The 17,857-nt window shown below is 39.0% G+C and overlaps 2 protein-coding genes across 4 annotated transcripts in view; both read left to right on the forward strand.

The window, feature by feature from the left end:
• LOC118123436 (methyltransferase-like protein 22) overlaps positions 1-17,857 on the forward strand; it is a 640,601-nt gene that overhangs the window by 69,245 nt on the left and 553,499 nt on the right. The window lies entirely within an intron of this gene.
• On the forward strand, positions 1,811-16,941 carry rcn3 (reticulocalbin 3, EF-hand calcium binding domain). Of its 2 annotated transcripts, none has more exons than XM_035180839.1 (8): positions 1,811-1,919; positions 3,435-3,658; positions 4,087-4,280; positions 5,236-5,408; positions 6,438-6,498; positions 6,586-6,677; positions 7,840-7,947; positions 16,675-16,941. In XM_035180839.1, exons 2-8 carry the CDS (start codon positions 3,441-3,443, stop codon positions 16,780-16,782), a joined length of 954 nt encoding a protein of 317 aa, XP_035036730.1. In that variant the 5' UTR covers positions 1,811-1,919; positions 3,435-3,440; the 3' UTR covers positions 16,783-16,941. The 2 variants fall into 2 exon arrangements, with proteins under 2 accessions (XP_035036730.1, XP_035036729.1); XM_035180838.1 differs by lacking the exon at positions 16,675-16,941 and adding an exon at positions 9,295-9,540.

Raw genomic sequence — 17,857 nt, forward strand, 5'->3', positions numbered from 1 at the left:
AGTGATCTAGAAAGATGGTCAAGATTACCTAATTCACTACAAGCACGAATTTCAATTATCAAAATTAATGTGTTGCCCAGAATAAATTGTCAGTTCCATGATCCCTCTTTCTCCCCTTGTTGGTTATTGGGATAAGCTTCATGCAGCTGTTTCCAAATTCATTTGGAATGGGAAATGTCCCCGCTTGAAAGCTTCCACTTCTCAGCGCGGCAAACTAGACGGGGGCTTAGCAGTACCCAACTTTAGAATGTAATACTGGTCTTTCACCCTTCGACCCCTGGTTACATGGTTTGATTCTCAGGCAGCAGTTTATTGGCGAGCAATGGAAGAGGGAATGGGGCACCCTTGGTCTTTGACAGATGTGCTATTTTCGAACATCTCTGGGAGGCAATGTCAACTACGATGTGGTCCGATTTTATCCCAGTTGTTTCAGGTAAGGCGCTCAGTAGAAAAGTATTGTAATTCTTCCTGCAGATGGCATCTTCAATCTTCTATTTTCAATAATAAAGAATTGTTGATAGGAGGTAGACCAATTACCTTCTCTCAGTGGGACAGGGGAGGTATTCATTTCTTAGGCGATATCTTTGATCTACATGGATTGCGCTCTTTCCATGACATCAAGTACAAATTTAATTTGCCAGGCCCATCCTTTTTCTTTTATCTTCAGCTTAGAGCAGCCCTTAAAGCACACGGCGTACCCTGGCAGCATCCACACAGTGTTTGCAAGTGAATGAGGGAATTTTTAAAACATGGTTTGTTTGTTTTGGCATGAATTTAGCTCCATAGTGCAGAAACAGACCAGGGTTGTCAAACTTTATGTGAGGATGACTCGCCATGATGAACACAATAAATGCTCTAATACTGTTTTTGTGACTTGTGCATAATAAATAAGGAAATAATAAATACAGAAATACAGAAATAAATGTCTTAAATTTATTTACACATTTATTTATACCCACATATGTTTCTTTCAGTATTTCTGTGTCCATATGTAAATGAGGTAGGAGGTCCCAACCTCAGTCTCGAGCAGGATTGGTTAACTGAGCAATCCAGACAGATGCAATCTATTCCTAGCGAATCTTGAAATGGTGTGTGTGTGTGTGTGTGTGTGTGTGTGTGCTCCCAGACAGCGTGCAAACGCTTATTTCTGTATTTATTTCTGTATTTATTTATACATTTATTTATACATTTATTTATTTATACTTGAGTGATGTTTCGTCCTCCATAGTTTTCAGTGTATGAGCCACGTTGAAAAACAACCATGTTAAAGTTATAGTTCACAATATCATCAGAAGGAAAAACAAAATATAGAAATAATTTCAAACCTATGAACTGTGGAATGCACAAAATATATCCACTTACAAAGCAGCATATACCAGGAAACTCTCAATATCATTTACTTTTATGTTATTTCAACACCACAGTTTGTTTTTTAATCTCATAATCGATTTCATTGTTACTTCCTGTGACTAACTGATGGTTAAATGTTCCCTTTATATCATCTGAAAACATCCTTTAGTTAGAGGTCATTTGTTTGTCACTGTATGAATCTTGTGTCATTAAAAACTGATCTTTTCCAAACGTCCTTACAGATTCTCCATCACATATTTCTTTGAACGCATGACATTTTCTATCGTAAGGACCGTTGTTTAGGAAACTTTTTTTTTACTCTCATGCCGCAGCCATAGTGTTAAAAAGATCTTTGGTGCCTCTGCGTGTCAACGTGGCGGTTGACAGCCAATGAGAAAGTACTTTACCTCTACGTCCCGCTTTTGTATTGGTTGGAATCCACGTTAGGCCACTGTTAATTGGTTATCTGAGAAAGAAAGCCCGCCTCCCCGACTTTGCTATTTATAAGTTGTCCTGCCAACGGCCCACAAACTCCGAAGGGAGGTGTCGCGGGAAGCTGCCAGAATCTGGTGAGTTGTTGTAATCTTGTCTATTAAAGCGTGTTGGAGGAAAAGTGACTTCTAATATTTGTGGCTTATCTTAAACACTGCCAGCAACATGAGGAGAAACGAAATGTGTAGACTAGGGATGGGGGTGGGGTGGGGCCGGCCGCTACAGGATAACTCTGATCACTGTATTCATTTTATGGGAATTGAATGAAATTGAGAGAAACGATGGATGGTGGTGGATCCTGATCGTGTGATGGCAGCTGATCATGGATTATGATTACAACAAGACCGCTTGATATACAATATGAATACTCACATATTCTACCATTACTGACAATAACTCCTCTATTCAATTGTCATTGCTGCTCCCTTCATTCCTATCAGACATTTTCTTTTGTATAAATACTTTTAACATTGACACATCTTTCCATTATGCTAATCAGTGTTGTAAATACTGTTATTTTGTTGATGTGTTCAGTTACACGTGGCATCTATTGCACTTGGGAGAGGGATCCCTCAAATGTGTCTCCCCCATATTTAGTAGTTTTTCCTTACTCTTGTTGAGGGTTAAGGGCAGAGGATGTCAATTGTCAATTTGTGAATATGGGCTATACAAATATAAATTTATTGATTTGATAATAGTGTTTTTTTGGTAGTTTTTCCTTACTCTTATTGAGGGTTAAGGAAAGAAGATGTCACACTTTGTTAAGCCCCAGGAGACAAATTGTAATTTGTGAATATGGACTATACAAATAAAATTTGATTGATTTAGCTCCGCTCTTGGCAGTGACAGGGTTAATGGTGACTAGGTGGATGGTTCAACTGTCTGATGTCTGACTTGCCGTGCTACTGTGCTTTTCTGTCCGTATGTACATTCACAGTTAAAGAGCAGAAATTTGTTGGTGTGTGTCAAGTGAGTCTGTAGATGAGGTGGTCATAGTACTGTAATAGAATATAGAGACTGGGGCAAAAATGCTCCTTGGGGATTCATGTGGTTAAGACCAAAGAAATAATGAATGTGTCAAGCAGCATTTCATAACGGGCCTGCTGCACGTGAACATGATGTAACTGTAGAACGTACCAAATATCTTGCTGCAGTTATGACAGCTGATAATACTTGACTTATTTAAACTCATGTAATGAGAACATTTCATCTCCTCAGTAGTCTCAACAGTTTGATGCTAACATTTACCCACCATCCCGCTTTGACCACCTGAACTCCAGGGTCAAAGAATCTGGTCTGAACATAGGAAGCTGTAAACCCCGGCCGAATCTGAGTAACCTACCTGTGCATTGTTGGGTGGAGAGATTCCAGGAGGTTCTTCTGGGCCTTTATTTCCTCAGTTTGACACTTTGACCTTTTGGGGGTGCTGCTGTTCAGTTGGCTTTTTAAATGAAAAACTGAGGTGCAGACCTTGCTCTACGTTATTTCATTTAATGTCTTCTTGTTTTATGCTTTAGGTATTTAAAAGTTCTACTGTGTTCTGTTTTATATTTTCTATCTCTGTCCCACTCCACTCCATCACACTTCTCCAGTTGATCATGATGCTGCTCAAGTCACTCGTGTCCCTCTGCATCCTGGCTGCTGTTGCCTTTGCTGTCCCCGCTCAGGAGAAACGCATCCATCACCATGCTGATTTGAGTGACCATGTCCACAATGATGCTCACGGCTTCCAGTATGACCATGAGGCCTTTCTGGGCAAGGAAGAGGCCAAGACCTTTGACCAACTGACCCCTGATGAGAGCAAAGACAGATTAGCGTAGGTTTAGCTGACCTTCAGCACACTCTTTCTAAACTATAAAGGGCTGCTACCAACTGCCTCAGCAACAGCCATGGCTACTTCAAAGTTTGTTCTTGTGTGTTAGTATTTACTCATCAAGGAGTTTTTTACTAAAGACATTAGTGTTATTTAGGGCAATTTTGTGTTCTACTTTCAAAAGAATAGAGGGAGCAGATTATTTCACTTTTATTTGTTAAGATACAAGATAGAAGTGTGTAGATAAAACTACCTCTAAAGCTGCCTTCTCCAGCTAACACTGTTGCAGAATCGTAAAGGCTGCACAGTCAAAAACACTCTGCACCAGTCTACAACATGTTGGTATTGATTGAAACATTAAAAAACATTTACAAGAGCAACTCCTTACATTTTTACCTTATTCATAATTCTGACCCAATCACTCTCCACAGAAAGATTGTGGATCGCATTGACACTGACAAGAATGGCTATGTCAACCACGCAGAGCTGCACTACTGGATCAAACACCGGCAGAGGCGGTACATTGAGGAGAATGTGAACAAAAACTGGAACGACTACGACCAGAATCAGGATGGGAAGATTGCTTGGGAGGAGTACAAAAATACCACCTATGGATACTATCTGGGTAATTCTTTGTGTGTGAAAGATGTTCCTCATTTCTAAATTGTATAACTCTTCCCCCTTCATGTAATTTATATTCTTCTCAATGTCTTATTTCTTCCACCTCCTTGTCTTTTCTACCCCCTGCTTTGTAACCTAGAAACTGATTTTTAGTGCTGCCATCATGTCAGCTGCCATGACAAGTGTGACAGAGAAGACGTGTACATCTAGGGACTGCATAAGTAAACACAAGCATCTTCTGTCAGGCCACTTTTCTAAAGCTACTATCAAATCACAGAACATACCACATGAACCTAGCTCCATTCAGCGAGGGTTCCGTCTTGGATTTAGAATGTCTAGAATAATCGGTAACATCAGCCATAGCTGACAAATAACAAAAAAGCTATTTTTACTCCTGTTATACATGTTTACAGTCCATCCATCTGTCCCTTATGTGATTGGCTTATCCATGCATGGGTGAATGGAGCCTGTCCCAGCACACACTTTCCTGAATCTTCTTTAAGAAAACCACACTGTATGTGACTAAATAATTTCAACTCAAAGTTCCACTTACCTGCTGTCTACGGCTTTCCGCCACACCCTATGGCCTTCATTAGCAAATGGAACTGAGATATTTGCCTTTAGGTGATTAATATAAACTTTCAGGCTCAGCTGATAGCAAAAAATACCAGACCAAAGCTTAATCACATGTGACATTGTTAAAAAATGTCACTTCAAATTCCATGTCTTAGTTTTTCTGTAGCTTTGAATAATATTGCATGAACTTCAACAGCAAATAGTTAGCTCAGTTTTCATGGATTTTAGTGGATGTTAAAATTTTCATTTTTCAGAGCATCTTGATGACCTAGGAATAGAATTGTCTGGACGGATTAATAATCCACCCAAAATGTATGAGTTCAATCTGAAATGGAACACTAGAACACCTGTTTCGCTGAAAAATTTAACTTTTGTGATTTCAGATGAGGAGTTTGATGATGTTGAAGACAAGGCCACCTATAGGTCCATGCTCCGCCGCGACGAAAGACGCTTCAAGACAGCTGACCGAGACGGTGATGGTATTGCTACACGGGAGGAGTTTACGGCCTTCCTGCACCCTGAGGAGTTTGATTACATGAAGAAATTGGTAGTGCAGGTAGAGTCTACTCTCTAACCATTGAGAATTTAGATTAGAATAATTTGTAGTCATGTGTCAGTGATTTTGCTCTATAAAAGTCAGTCCCAGTCGTCTGTTAACCACTTTTGTCCTTGCTTAAATATTGTCCCAATTTATATTCGAATAATGGGCATCAGAATTTGTATGCACATTCATGGTCCCCATAGGAGGAAACTTAGTCACTTGGTGAATCTAGGCTTATGTTGTTTAAATTTATTTGATATTAATTAAATTTCACATAGCAAAAAAATTCTCTAGTTTAAGCTAAAATCGATTAATTATGTGCTGTGCAGTCTGTTAGGGTCAGAGGAGTGTCGCAGTGCCTGTGTTGCATTATGTTGCTATTGATTTATAATACAGAACTTTGCTGCAGCTGTGGTGCCAGTGTTTGCGGTCTGAAAGCACCTTTAATGGTAAATGGTAAATGCTCTGTATTTATAAAGCGCTTTTCTAGTCTTGATGACACTCAAAGCTCTCTACAGTACAGTTTTGCCATTCATCCATTCACACACATATGCTTATTATTTTCTGTGTCACTCATCACTCATACTTAGCCGTCAGAGGTAATTTGGGGTTCAGGGTCTTGCCCATGGACAATTTGGTATGCAGAATGGGGGAGACTGGGATCGAACCACCAAACTTCTGGTTAGTGCAATCTGGTTTACATCTTGTTATGGAGCCTTAAAAGGCATGTTTTCCCTGTATATGTGTTACATGGAGGTTAAGTCAATTGGTGATTCTAAAATGCTCATAGTTGTGAATGGGGTATGAAAGGTGACAGGTTACCCGTCCAGGTGTACCCTGCCTCTTGCCCAATCGATAATAATGGATATTGTATTTTTAAAGAATTAACATAGTATCATAGCTGTCAAGCAGGACAGCTAATACTATTCATACAAAAGACAAACAGCTTACTTTGTATAGGCTTCACCTCCTCACAGAGCTTTTATTATTCAGAAACCTTTAAAGAAAATTACTGAAAATAATTGAACTATTTTCTTTTTATAGGAGACGATGGAAGACATTGATAAAAATGGGGATGGCAAGATCAACTTAAATGAATACATTGGTGGGTGACTGAGTTATGTTTTAAACCAGCTACTCCACTTGTCACCTGGAGGCAATCTGCCCTAAATGTGTGCCTTCTGCTCCATAGGCGACATGTACACACCAGAGAATGGGGAGAGTGAGCCCGAGTGGATCCAGACAGAGCGGAAACAATTCGCAGAGTTCAGAGATGCCAACAAGGTAAATGCTGCTCAGCTATTCACTAATCTTTTCTCAACACAGCAACATTTGAGTTTGTCACAGCTGGCACATGCAGAGAATTTTTTCACTGGCCCCATCTGCCTGTTTCCTTCGATATCAGCTGGAGCAAACATTATGTAGGTGAAGTTGAGATGATGTTAAAAGTTAAGATTTGTCCTTCATCTATCACTCCATTATCCCTGAAGAGTTGGGGGGATGTCAATCCAGTGTTTGAGTTCATCATAATGTATGCAATCAATTGCCTTTTGGGGAATTTAGTTTATGTGTACATGTTTTTGCATGTGTACACTGTTGTGAAACTACTGGAAAATCCCATTGCTGCCAGGTGAGACCTGAAGGTCGGCAGTTCGATCCCCAGTCTTCCCCATCTGCATGCCGAAGTGTCCTTGGGCAAGATGCTGAACCCTGAATTGCCCCTCATAGAACAACAAAGTGCTGCTAATAGATGCACTGTATGAATGTGTGTGTGATTGGGTGAATGTAAAACTGTACTGTAAAGAGCTTTGAGTGGTCATCAAGACTAGAAAAGCTCTATATAAATACAAAACCATTTACCATTTTACCATTTCTCTCCTGTGAATAATGACATTTATGCATGCTCTTACAATTAGGCCGTGTTCAGTCATGACCTGCGGGTAAAATCCGGAAAATTGGCCGCGGGGTTAAACTACAGTTGGCCTTTCACAGATGCACAACTCAGTGAGAGGTTCTCTGCACAGATGTGTTCACAACAGCAACAAATTCTCTGCATTATTCAGGCGATGGAGCAGAAGGGTGCAGCAGACAAAGGCAGGAAGCAACATATTAACTCCACTGCGGAGATCACGCGTCGGTGTCTTCTACATGTATGACACTGCTTTTTAACCCGGAGATAGTTTTTTTCCTTTATTTATTTTTGAGTCTGTTGCGCATCATTCCCCACCACTCACACGCTGTGAATCCAGCGTGGGTTCACCTGCTGTGTTCACACATCGAATTCTCCTGAATTTCAACTGACTTATACTAGTACGATACTAGAAATTGACTGCTGAATGTCTCATTCGGACATTTGTGTTTAACACATGCACCTCCTCCAGAGAAAATATGGAGAAACTGCATGTCTGAAAGCCCCTCCTCAGTAATACCCTTGTGTGTTGTCCAGGATGGCTACCTGGATGGTGATGAAGTGGCCGAGTGGATATTGCCAGGAGAGGTTGACCATGCTGACAATGAAGCCAAACACTTGATCCATGAGACAGACACGGACAAGGTAGACCTCCCAGTTCTCAGACCTTTGCCACAGATAGACTGCCTTTGACACTCACACATAGAAACTAAACCACACATCTCATATTTACCATTTATTAATACCAGATACCAGAATTGTTTTTGGGTTTGCTTTCATATTAATACCATCGCAGAGGATTAACACCTGGAGCTGGTGGTGATGCAGTTGTAAACGGGGAGCAGAAAGAGGGTGAAAACTGACTTGTGGTGTGTTCAAAGTTGCTTCAACGTGGAAAACGGCTAGCAACTGAAAATTATATTTAATTCATGCAATACCATGCACTGATATTTTAACTGATATGGTTAGAGTTTGTGTTTATAACCTAGATTTGCTACTGTCAACAAACCCCATGAGTAGAATTGATCCAAAAGTGAATGTATGCAAAGACTGATATATTCTATTCCACTGAGCCACAGAGCTCCCACTGATTAAAACACATAAGTAAGCATGTTGCACTTGGTGGCCCCAAATTTGGATTAATCCGCTGCTGAAAATAGGCCTGAACAAATAGTGTAGGGTATTTAATGTTTAAAGAAATTACTGAGGTAAAAAAAAATTATTATAAATTTGTGAGCCAAAGATTTAGTGTATTGCAACTGACAGAGAAAACAGAAAGACGGACAATATGAGAAATCTAGATTGACAGCAGCCCTGTACCTTGAGATATGTTATCCTTTAAGTAATCTCAGTGTGCAGCGAGTTGGCAGTTTATTAGATACACCTAGCTAAATGTCATGCAGTGCCACCAAATAGCCCTGCAATATTTCATAAAGCCTGTAATAAATTTGTTTTGAAAATGTATCAGACCAATTTTTTACACATTGTTAAATTTGATCTCATTGTTGTTTATAATGGTTACTCTGAGACGCTGAAAATTATTGACTTTCTTCTGAAATACAGACAAATTCATCCCTAAAACTAGAGTTATAGAAAACAAGTCACAAACAGCACAATGATGTAAAAAAACACAATGCATTAAAAATCCACAATTACACAAATGAAGATGACAGGGACCATGTACATACAGTATACTTCATTACTACCCATACTGTAGAAGGACAACGTGCTTCATGTAACCAAGAACAACTGTAAGGACAGGTACAGCATTTAGAGTAATGTCATAATTGTAATGACCAGCAGACTGACTGTCATGTGTCTATGCTGTCAAGTATATTGGTAAAAATAGTGGAAATAATTGGGGTAATTGTGGTTTAATTATTAACAAGCTTCTCTTTCTCTTGCTCCTGTTTTTCATCACCTCTTGCCTGCCCTGCCCCACCCCCACCACCCATTTTTCTCTCGATCACAAACCAATAAACCAAATAACAGGATGAGAAAATAACCAAGAAGGAGATTCGGGCCAACTGGAACATGTTTGTGGGCAGCCAGGCAACCAATTATGGGGAAGATTTAACGAAGAGACATGATGAACTTTGATGAGCCTTCACGCCCCAGTAGGTTGGGTTTATATTTAACTACTATGGAGAATTTTGTTACAGGGGTAATTGGGGATGTCTGTGGGGGTGTAATTTCTGACTTTAAGTTAGGCTATAATCGAGGGTATAATCATGCACCCTTGAACCCACATATACAACTTCACATCCACAGTAAAGAGACATAGAGTTCAGCATGCAATCACATACCATGTATGCGAGTACAGAAAATACTGATGGTCCTGAATATACTTTTCTTTGTTTTATGGCATATCCATTAGATCAGTGGTCACCAACCTTTTCGAGCCCAAGATCACTTTTTATTTCCAAACGTAGACCGAGATCTACCACCCTGATATCTTCCAAAACACCCACTTAGGAGGGTCATATTTAATACATTTTGAAATTTCTGTTAAAGGCTGAATGTACGAGCATAAATATACACAAAGAAAGGCAGTTGTGCAACTTTATCTATTCAATGCACAATATTCACATTAATATCGTTCATATTGACAGCATCTGTTCAATGCACAATATTTAGCTTCAGTTCAACAATATATTCTGCAGAGGAGCTGCTACTGCAGCACAATATTTTTACATATAGGCTTTGACTTGAATATGGCCATAAATTCCTTGTATACAAGTAGTCCTGTGTACCTTAATAAATACCAGTACTATACAGTATGAAGCTGTGCATCTTCTGCTCCTGCAAATATTTCACAATAAAAAAAACTTTTTAAACAAAAGAATGGATTCGGTCAACAGAAACGCTGGAGTGCCTTTATTTTGAAACGCATACAGAAAGTGTTGCAACCATTTATGTTTGTGACATAAATTCATCAGACAAACATTAAAACTCAGGTGAAAGATAATTTTCTCTGTTTATTCTGCAGTGAACCACGATGTTTATCTGTCTATGACAAACGTATTTACAATACTTCCAGAACCCGTTTCAAAGTAAAAGCACTCCAGCGTTTCACTTTCTGAACCCATTCATTTCTTCTTGGGCTTTGATTGTTATTGACAGATGCACGTCTTCATACCGTGGGGTCCTGACATTTAGTTTAGTAAATAATCCAACTTGTATTCAAGGAAATGCAGTCGATAAACCTGCAGCTCCGCTGCCAGTAGCGGACACACTGCGCGTGTGAACAACAGACAACCGACACACAGCTGATCTGCGGCCAAACCTCAGCCTGTGAGTCCAGAGAGTTCGGGGATCGACAGTGAAGGTTTTAGAGATCGACACGTAAATAGCGATCGACAGGTTGGCGGCCACTGTATTAGATTGTTTTACTGAGATGTCTGTCCTCATAAGTATCATATTGTCCAACGGAAAAAAACATTCTGTGGATCATGTCAAAATGTGGGTTTATCTGAGACATTTGTGTTTACATAACCATTTGTTGTTAAAGTGCATGAAACAGATAATTGAAACAGAGGAAAAGAGGGGATTTGAAGATCAATGGTATTTTATTGACGTTTTGCGGCTTCTGTCTATTAAATAAAAATCTTTTTTCCAAACAAATGTAGTTTTTATTTTGTACTTAATATTCTTGAGGCATTACTGTACAATGTAGTATGAGTATTGTTTTTCTGCTTTTTGTCAGAGTCCTGGCTATTCCGTTGTGGCTTTTCTAATTGCTGTAGTGATGCTTGGTGGTAAATTCAGTACTAACACCTATCAATCTTTAGCCGAATTGTATAGCCATGAAATCATACTATCACATCATGAAATTTCATTCTTTTTCAGTATACCTCAGGAGTAATGCTCAGTGTTTTTTTTAATAAATACATTTCTTAAATAATATCACTATTATAGCAGTGATGTTGATTCCAGTGTTTGTATCCAGCCTAAGCAGTGGTATCCTGGAACAGGAAAAGATGGAGCTAAAAAAGAACTATGGGCCTCATTCACCAATATCTTTAAATAATAATTTTATTAAATTTGTTCTTAAGAAGTTTCCTAAGTAAACTCTGTCACATTGCAAATGCAATATTGTTCACAACTGCGTTCTTATATTGATGAATGCCATGTCTTTGTAAACTCAGAGCGCGTGTCAGTTTTTCCCAATTAGTATAGGTAAATGCCCCATCATGCCCATAAAAGGGCATGAGACTGCAGTGCTGTGTGCACACACATAAATCGCAGAAACTGAAATGAACATTTAAGAAGCCAGAATTGATTGAATGAAAATCTAAACAAACCGTAACAAAAAGTAGTTATATTTTGTGGTGTCAGCAGTGGGCATAAAATCTTAGATCAAACAATTTATTTCTTCAATAATGCAACTTTCTCCCGATACAGCTTTCACTGAATGGGTAATTGTATCCCATGTATCGTTCAAAAATAAAAATTGTCAAACACAGAAGAGAGAGGGGCAAGGAAAGAGAAAAGGAAGGTGCACAGAGTTATGGGTTGGAGCAGCTCATCATTGGAAACACAGCACTGCAGGTGAACCCTCAGCTGAGCACCTGTGGATACTCGACCTGAGCCTGATGGACCCATTGGGACCAGAAATGCCAGGTCAGGTTTAAACAAAAGGTTTTCAATAACATTCGGGTTCAGGTTCCGCTTGGTGCGCAGCACGCACACATGGGGCTCGGCATCCAAAGACCAGTTGCATCTCCTGAGTCATCGCTCATCTCAGAACAGAAATAAACTCTGTTTTCAGAATTACCGGCTACACTTAGACAGAACATTTTAAAGGGATAGTTCATCGAAAAATGAAAATTCACTCATCTACTCACCACTATGCTGATGGAGAGGTGGGTGAAGTGTATCAGTCCACAAAACACTTTTGGAGTCTCAGGGGCAAACAGCATTGCAGCCAAATTTTATCAAATTGAAGTAAATGGTGACCGCATTCAATTTCGACTCGCTGTGATCCATGTGTCAACGCAGCTGCAGAGGAGGATATCAGAGGACATTTACAATAAGAGCATGAACAAAGTTTAGAGTCTAATATCAATTTCGGGGCTTACGGACAATTGGACGACACCACACGAGCAGTATGAAGGCATTTTATGTTTTTTTCTGTCGTTTTTTACGTTTGAAGAATCAGTCACCATTTACTTCAATTGTATTGGATTTGGCTGCAACGCAGTTTACCACTGAAACTCCAAAAGTGTTTTGTGGACTTCACCCCAGTGGTGAGTAGATAATGAGTGAATAAAACATTTTCGGTGAACTATCACTTTAACTCAAATCTGTAGCAGTAAGACTATGGAACATGTGATACTTTTCATGAGTAAACACCATTGTGTAAAACATAAAGATAGTTGACTATTTTTGTGACTAAATATTCTCTTCAACATGTTCACATGTTTAAAAAGTGTTATCTTTTTCAGTATAGAGCAAATATTCTGTTTGTCTGTTCTCCTCTTCAACATTTCCATGCATTTAAAACAACAGCCTTTCAGTTATCAAGTGTGCATAAGAGTAGTCTTCAGTGTGTGTAGATTCCGTTCTTACATAAGAGCAAATCCCAGATGAGAAAACATTGATTAAAGTCAGAGTCTTTGTAAAAACTGCACAAGTGGGTTTTAAGAAATAATTTATTCTTAAGAATGGTTGGTGAATGAGGCCCATTGAGCTGTGTTCTAGCATAACAGCTACTGATTTCTGTACCAAAGCACAATTTCTACACCAGTTAAATACATATATATATATATATATATATATATATATATATATTATATAAATAAATAAAAGTTTAATTCATTCAACGACCAAACAAAACAATTCAAATGCAAACACAAAATCTCAAATCTTAATGAAAAGGAGCAGAAAAAATAATCTTCCCCTCTTTCACAAGACATTAATCAACAAAGTAAATTATTAATTAAAAAATGTCACTAGTGCTTGAAAAGTATTTGTTAGTTTAACAGCAAATCATTTGTTTCTGAACCAAAACCGCGATTAAAGAAAGTAATTCTGAGATGTTTTTGTTTAGATCTTTACTATATCTTAACAGTTGTCCATCACCTTATCTGAATCTGTTTAGATCAAGCACTTCAAAAGTAATTTACAGATAAGATAAATTAGATAACAAATATCAAATAACAATGGTAGTGAAATGGTGTTGGGAACACTTTCTTGACACACTTTTGGCCCTTAATATCAATCAATCATTATTTCAATGCCACAGCCACTGAAAGTATTGTTGCTGACCATGTTTATCCCTTTATGGTCATAAGTCCCAGGATGAATGTGCAGCTGACAAATCTGCAGAAATGATGTGATGTAGTCATGTAAACATGAAGCAGAATCTCAAAGAACTGTTTCCAACATCTTGTGTTTGAGACCAAAGGGAGCAACTACTCAATATTAGTGGGGTGTCCAACATAAAGTGCGCATTGAATGTGACTCAACAACATTTTTAACATTTGTTAATTATTAATGTTTGTTGTAATTAATAAGCTGGACGATTGAACAAATCAAAATGCAATTTCATGTTGAATAATTCACTCATACAGAATCTTGCGGCTGCATCACATGGTGTAAATTCATTTGCACAGTTGTGGAACTCAGAAGCTTTCCAAAACAAGCAAGTGACTTGACACAAGGCTATGTCAACTGTTAATGGTACACTTTAAAATCAACATGGATTCAAAGTCCACCAAAGTTTTTTAGGTAGGGCTGAACCGAAACTGTTCCCCACCAAGTTCTATTTACTGACCCAAACTGCTAATACACCAACTTAGATTGTCTACAGATACAGTCATTAACTAGGTAAAATTCATGTAGTATAGCACCTTTCACAGAGAAAAGTAACAAGGTGGGTCACAAAAATAAAATTGTTACATATCACAATGATCATTGTATAAAAAATACATATATGCAACATAGAAGATGATATTCAATTCAATTTTATCTGTAAAAATCCTGTGTTGTAAACTAGACAGCACAAGGTGACACAAAGGCCAGTTTGAATAAATAGATCTTTAGTTGTCTTTTAAAGGAGTCAACAGATGCTGCAGATTGTAAGTCAATATGAGTATCCCATACTGTCTGAGCTACAACTAGAAAAGCACAGAAAAGCACATAGGACGACCAGTAACTACGGAATTGCAATAGCCTAAACAGGATGAAACAAAGGCATGAATAATAATTGTGGCTGTTTGTGGTGCAATGGTCCTGAATTTGGCAATAATTTCTTGAATGGAAAAACACAGTACAGGTTAATAATGTTGGCAAAGTTACAGGCCTTCACATCTCCAACCAGGAAGCAGAACTCAGTTATAAAGTTTTTGTAATGAGAACGGTGCACATGGAGCTTTGGGATGTTGTGGTGGAAAAGCATTAAGTAAAGAAGGTTGATATTACAAAAAATATGAGTGATGTTATCAAAAAGTCTGTAGTTCGGAGTTTGGATGACTCTGTGGATTCATTTGGCCTCATTTACTCACAGTGTGTAGGCACAAACCTAGGCTTAAACCGTGCGTACGAACGTTTGACGCACGAATCTGGGATTCATCAATATGTTCGTACCTAAATTTGTTCGTACTCTGCGAACAAATTTAGAACTTCCTCAGACCATGCACATGCACAAATGAAGAAGGCCGGGCTTTGCTGGAAAATGTAAACACACACCCTTTTGACTAAATGCATAGTATATTAAAACTCCATATATTTGAATAAAAATAGTAGATAGACAGCAATAATTTAATTTACTAATGAATTGACCAAATGTATAAAAAAAACTATGAAATTGACGCCCTTTCATCCTCATCATCTCGACAAAACCTGCTGAATTCATATTTATGTTTATAGATAAACGGGGCTTCGCTTCTTCTGCAACAAAGAAGTTAAAACACCGCGTCGAGTCATAATCTGCGGGAGGAACAATTCTGTCTGCAGGTGTGTGTGTGTGTGTGTGTGTGTGTGTGTGTGTGTGTGTGTGTGTGTGTGTGTGTGTGTGTATTAATCGATGATGTCGGATCATGACTCCGGTCACTTTAACCCTGATGTCCTGACTGTGCGCGTCACGTTACGTCTCGTGTTGTGTAGCAGGTTTAAACGTGTGTCTCGTAAACTCTAGAGTGAATCAAACAAACACAAAGTAAACATCAGTCCTGTACGTGTCCTAATAACTGCTGATCAGTGTTTATTGTTAAAGTGTAAAGTGAGCGCAGGTCAGACTCCGACAGAGACACAGGACGATCCGACCTTTAATATGCGTCTGTCCTGAAGCAGCCGTGTTATAATTATTTAGAGTCCACGTCGCCATGCATCTTAGAGAAATGTCCACAGCTGTAGTGCTCAGCTCTGTGCAGGACACAGCATTCAGCGCCTCAGTTATTGCAGCCCAGGTTTAATTTGTTATAACATCGTCACTCTGGAGGACACGCTACAGAAAAGTGTCTTTTGTGTCTTCCACCTCCTACACCTTCAATTTCTGCTGTTGTGAGATTCTTGTGTTTTTTACCTTTTGGGGCCGTCCCTTATAACTTCAACTGTACACTGCTTTCTTCATGACAAACGGATGTCCTTATAAGGAGAAATAGAGGCGTGGTAGTATGCTTATTTCAAAGAGCGGACACGCGCCTGTCGATTTAGAATGATTCTGATTCACGAACACACGCATGGTGGTGAGAACAAAATCGGCTGGCGCGCACGTGTCATGAATCCGACGGCGCTTTTGCGCGCACACTTATTTTCTGCGGAGAGTAAGAACATTTCTGCGCACATGTTAGAAAATGAGGCCCAATGTCTTGAACCAGAGTAAGAATATTACCTGGGATGGCGTTTGAGGCTAAGATACCGTCTTGAAAACAGACGCCTGACACACAAAAATTGCTCAATGTGCAATTAATAACTGGAACACATTAAAGTATTATGCAGTATCGCCGTTATTTAAATATAACAGACTCTTATGTTACTGATTTAGTGTCCCATTGAGGTATAGGACATAACTGATACACAGAAGGAAAATATATGAGACTGTGCAATGGTTAAGGAGTAATAAACTCAATCAGTAAAATGACTGTCAATTGCTACAAGCATCTATGTATTGTAATTTTGTCAGACTATTGAATCTAAGGATGTAGTTTTATTAGCAACATTTATTGGTGAGAACAAATGTGCATTTGTCAAAAAACACCAGACACCCTTCGACAAGGGCTCTCTGAAACTGAACTTGGTACTTGAGTGCTGAATGGTCCTCAGGTTCACAGGATTTTCAGGGCTATTTAGATGCATGAACATAAGTGGTGTTACTCTCTTGCCCGTCAAGGCTTTTGTGTCCTTCTAATGATGTGTTCTGCTCGTCAGGATGGCCATCTGTCTCTTTCCGAGCTACTGGACAAGATTGACTACATCAAGACCAGCACCATCACTGACTATGGAGGCATGAGGGTGGACGACCACGATGAACTGTAAATAATCTGTATTGTAGATTAGTCTCTTTGGGATTTCGAGCTGCTCTTGTTTGTTTCTTCTTTCAGAGACACGGCAACCCTGCTGAGGACTGTGGTTAATGTTCAGAAACTGTTCAAAACAACACATGGATATTAAATAAAATCTCCACCAAACAATAAACACTGCCAGTCATGGGTTTCTGTATGTTTAATGTAAATCACTTGAAATTAGAGTGATTCATATCAACAGTCTCACAATGTTTACCTCTATCTGCTTTAAAGTCAGCTATGGAATGACATCTTACACAGACACATTTTTCTTTCTAAAGTTGTAAGGAGACTCATTTATAAAATCCACTTCCTTACCCCTTTTAACGATCCTTAACCTTCACAACTAAATACCTAGCCCATACCCAACCTAAACCGTGCATAAATTAGACTTGAACCTGAACATTAAAACTGAGCAGCCCTTTGACATATTTTGGTTCAAAGCTGGATGTGCCATCATTTGATTGGCCCATCGCACCGTTCCCCAGACTGCAGTACCCACTGGAGGAGTTTGCCAAAGAGAATGCACAGGAGGAGGCTCGTTGTCTGGAGGAGGTAAGCTGTGTATGTGTAGAAGGGGGGGTGCAGAGTCTGAGCCAGGAGTGGTGGGATCGGGACATGAATGGCTTCAATTAAACAGATTTGATCCAAAATGTCAGGATGTCGAGGGCTACTTTCAACTACATGTGTCAGCACCTCTCCACAAGATTTGCCCGCCCCTTCCCCTGCCCATAATTATGAGGAATGTCGATCTAAAGTGACCTAATTTGAAATGCGACCTCAGTCTGAACCATGTGACCCATATTGGAATTCAATGCAACTTTAGCGTCACTCTAGATCTGGGGTCGGCAACCTTTTTGACAATAAGTGCCAATGTGAAATTTTCTTGTGAATTAGTGTGCCATATCAACATTTTTTTATATTAAGTTTTATTATTGAACCACATTAATATTTCCAACAGACGTGCCATTTTATTCCATCCATATTGGCTATAGAACAACACTTTAAAGAAACATGTTTATCTCATTATGATTGCAATAATAAGTTTG

Source organism: Hippoglossus stenolepis, chromosome 16, assembly GCF_022539355.2.
Source record: "Hippoglossus stenolepis isolate QCI-W04-F060 chromosome 16, HSTE1.2, whole genome shotgun sequence".
In the NCBI taxonomy this organism is placed as follows: domain Eukaryota; kingdom Metazoa; phylum Chordata; class Actinopteri; order Pleuronectiformes; family Pleuronectidae; genus Hippoglossus; species Hippoglossus stenolepis.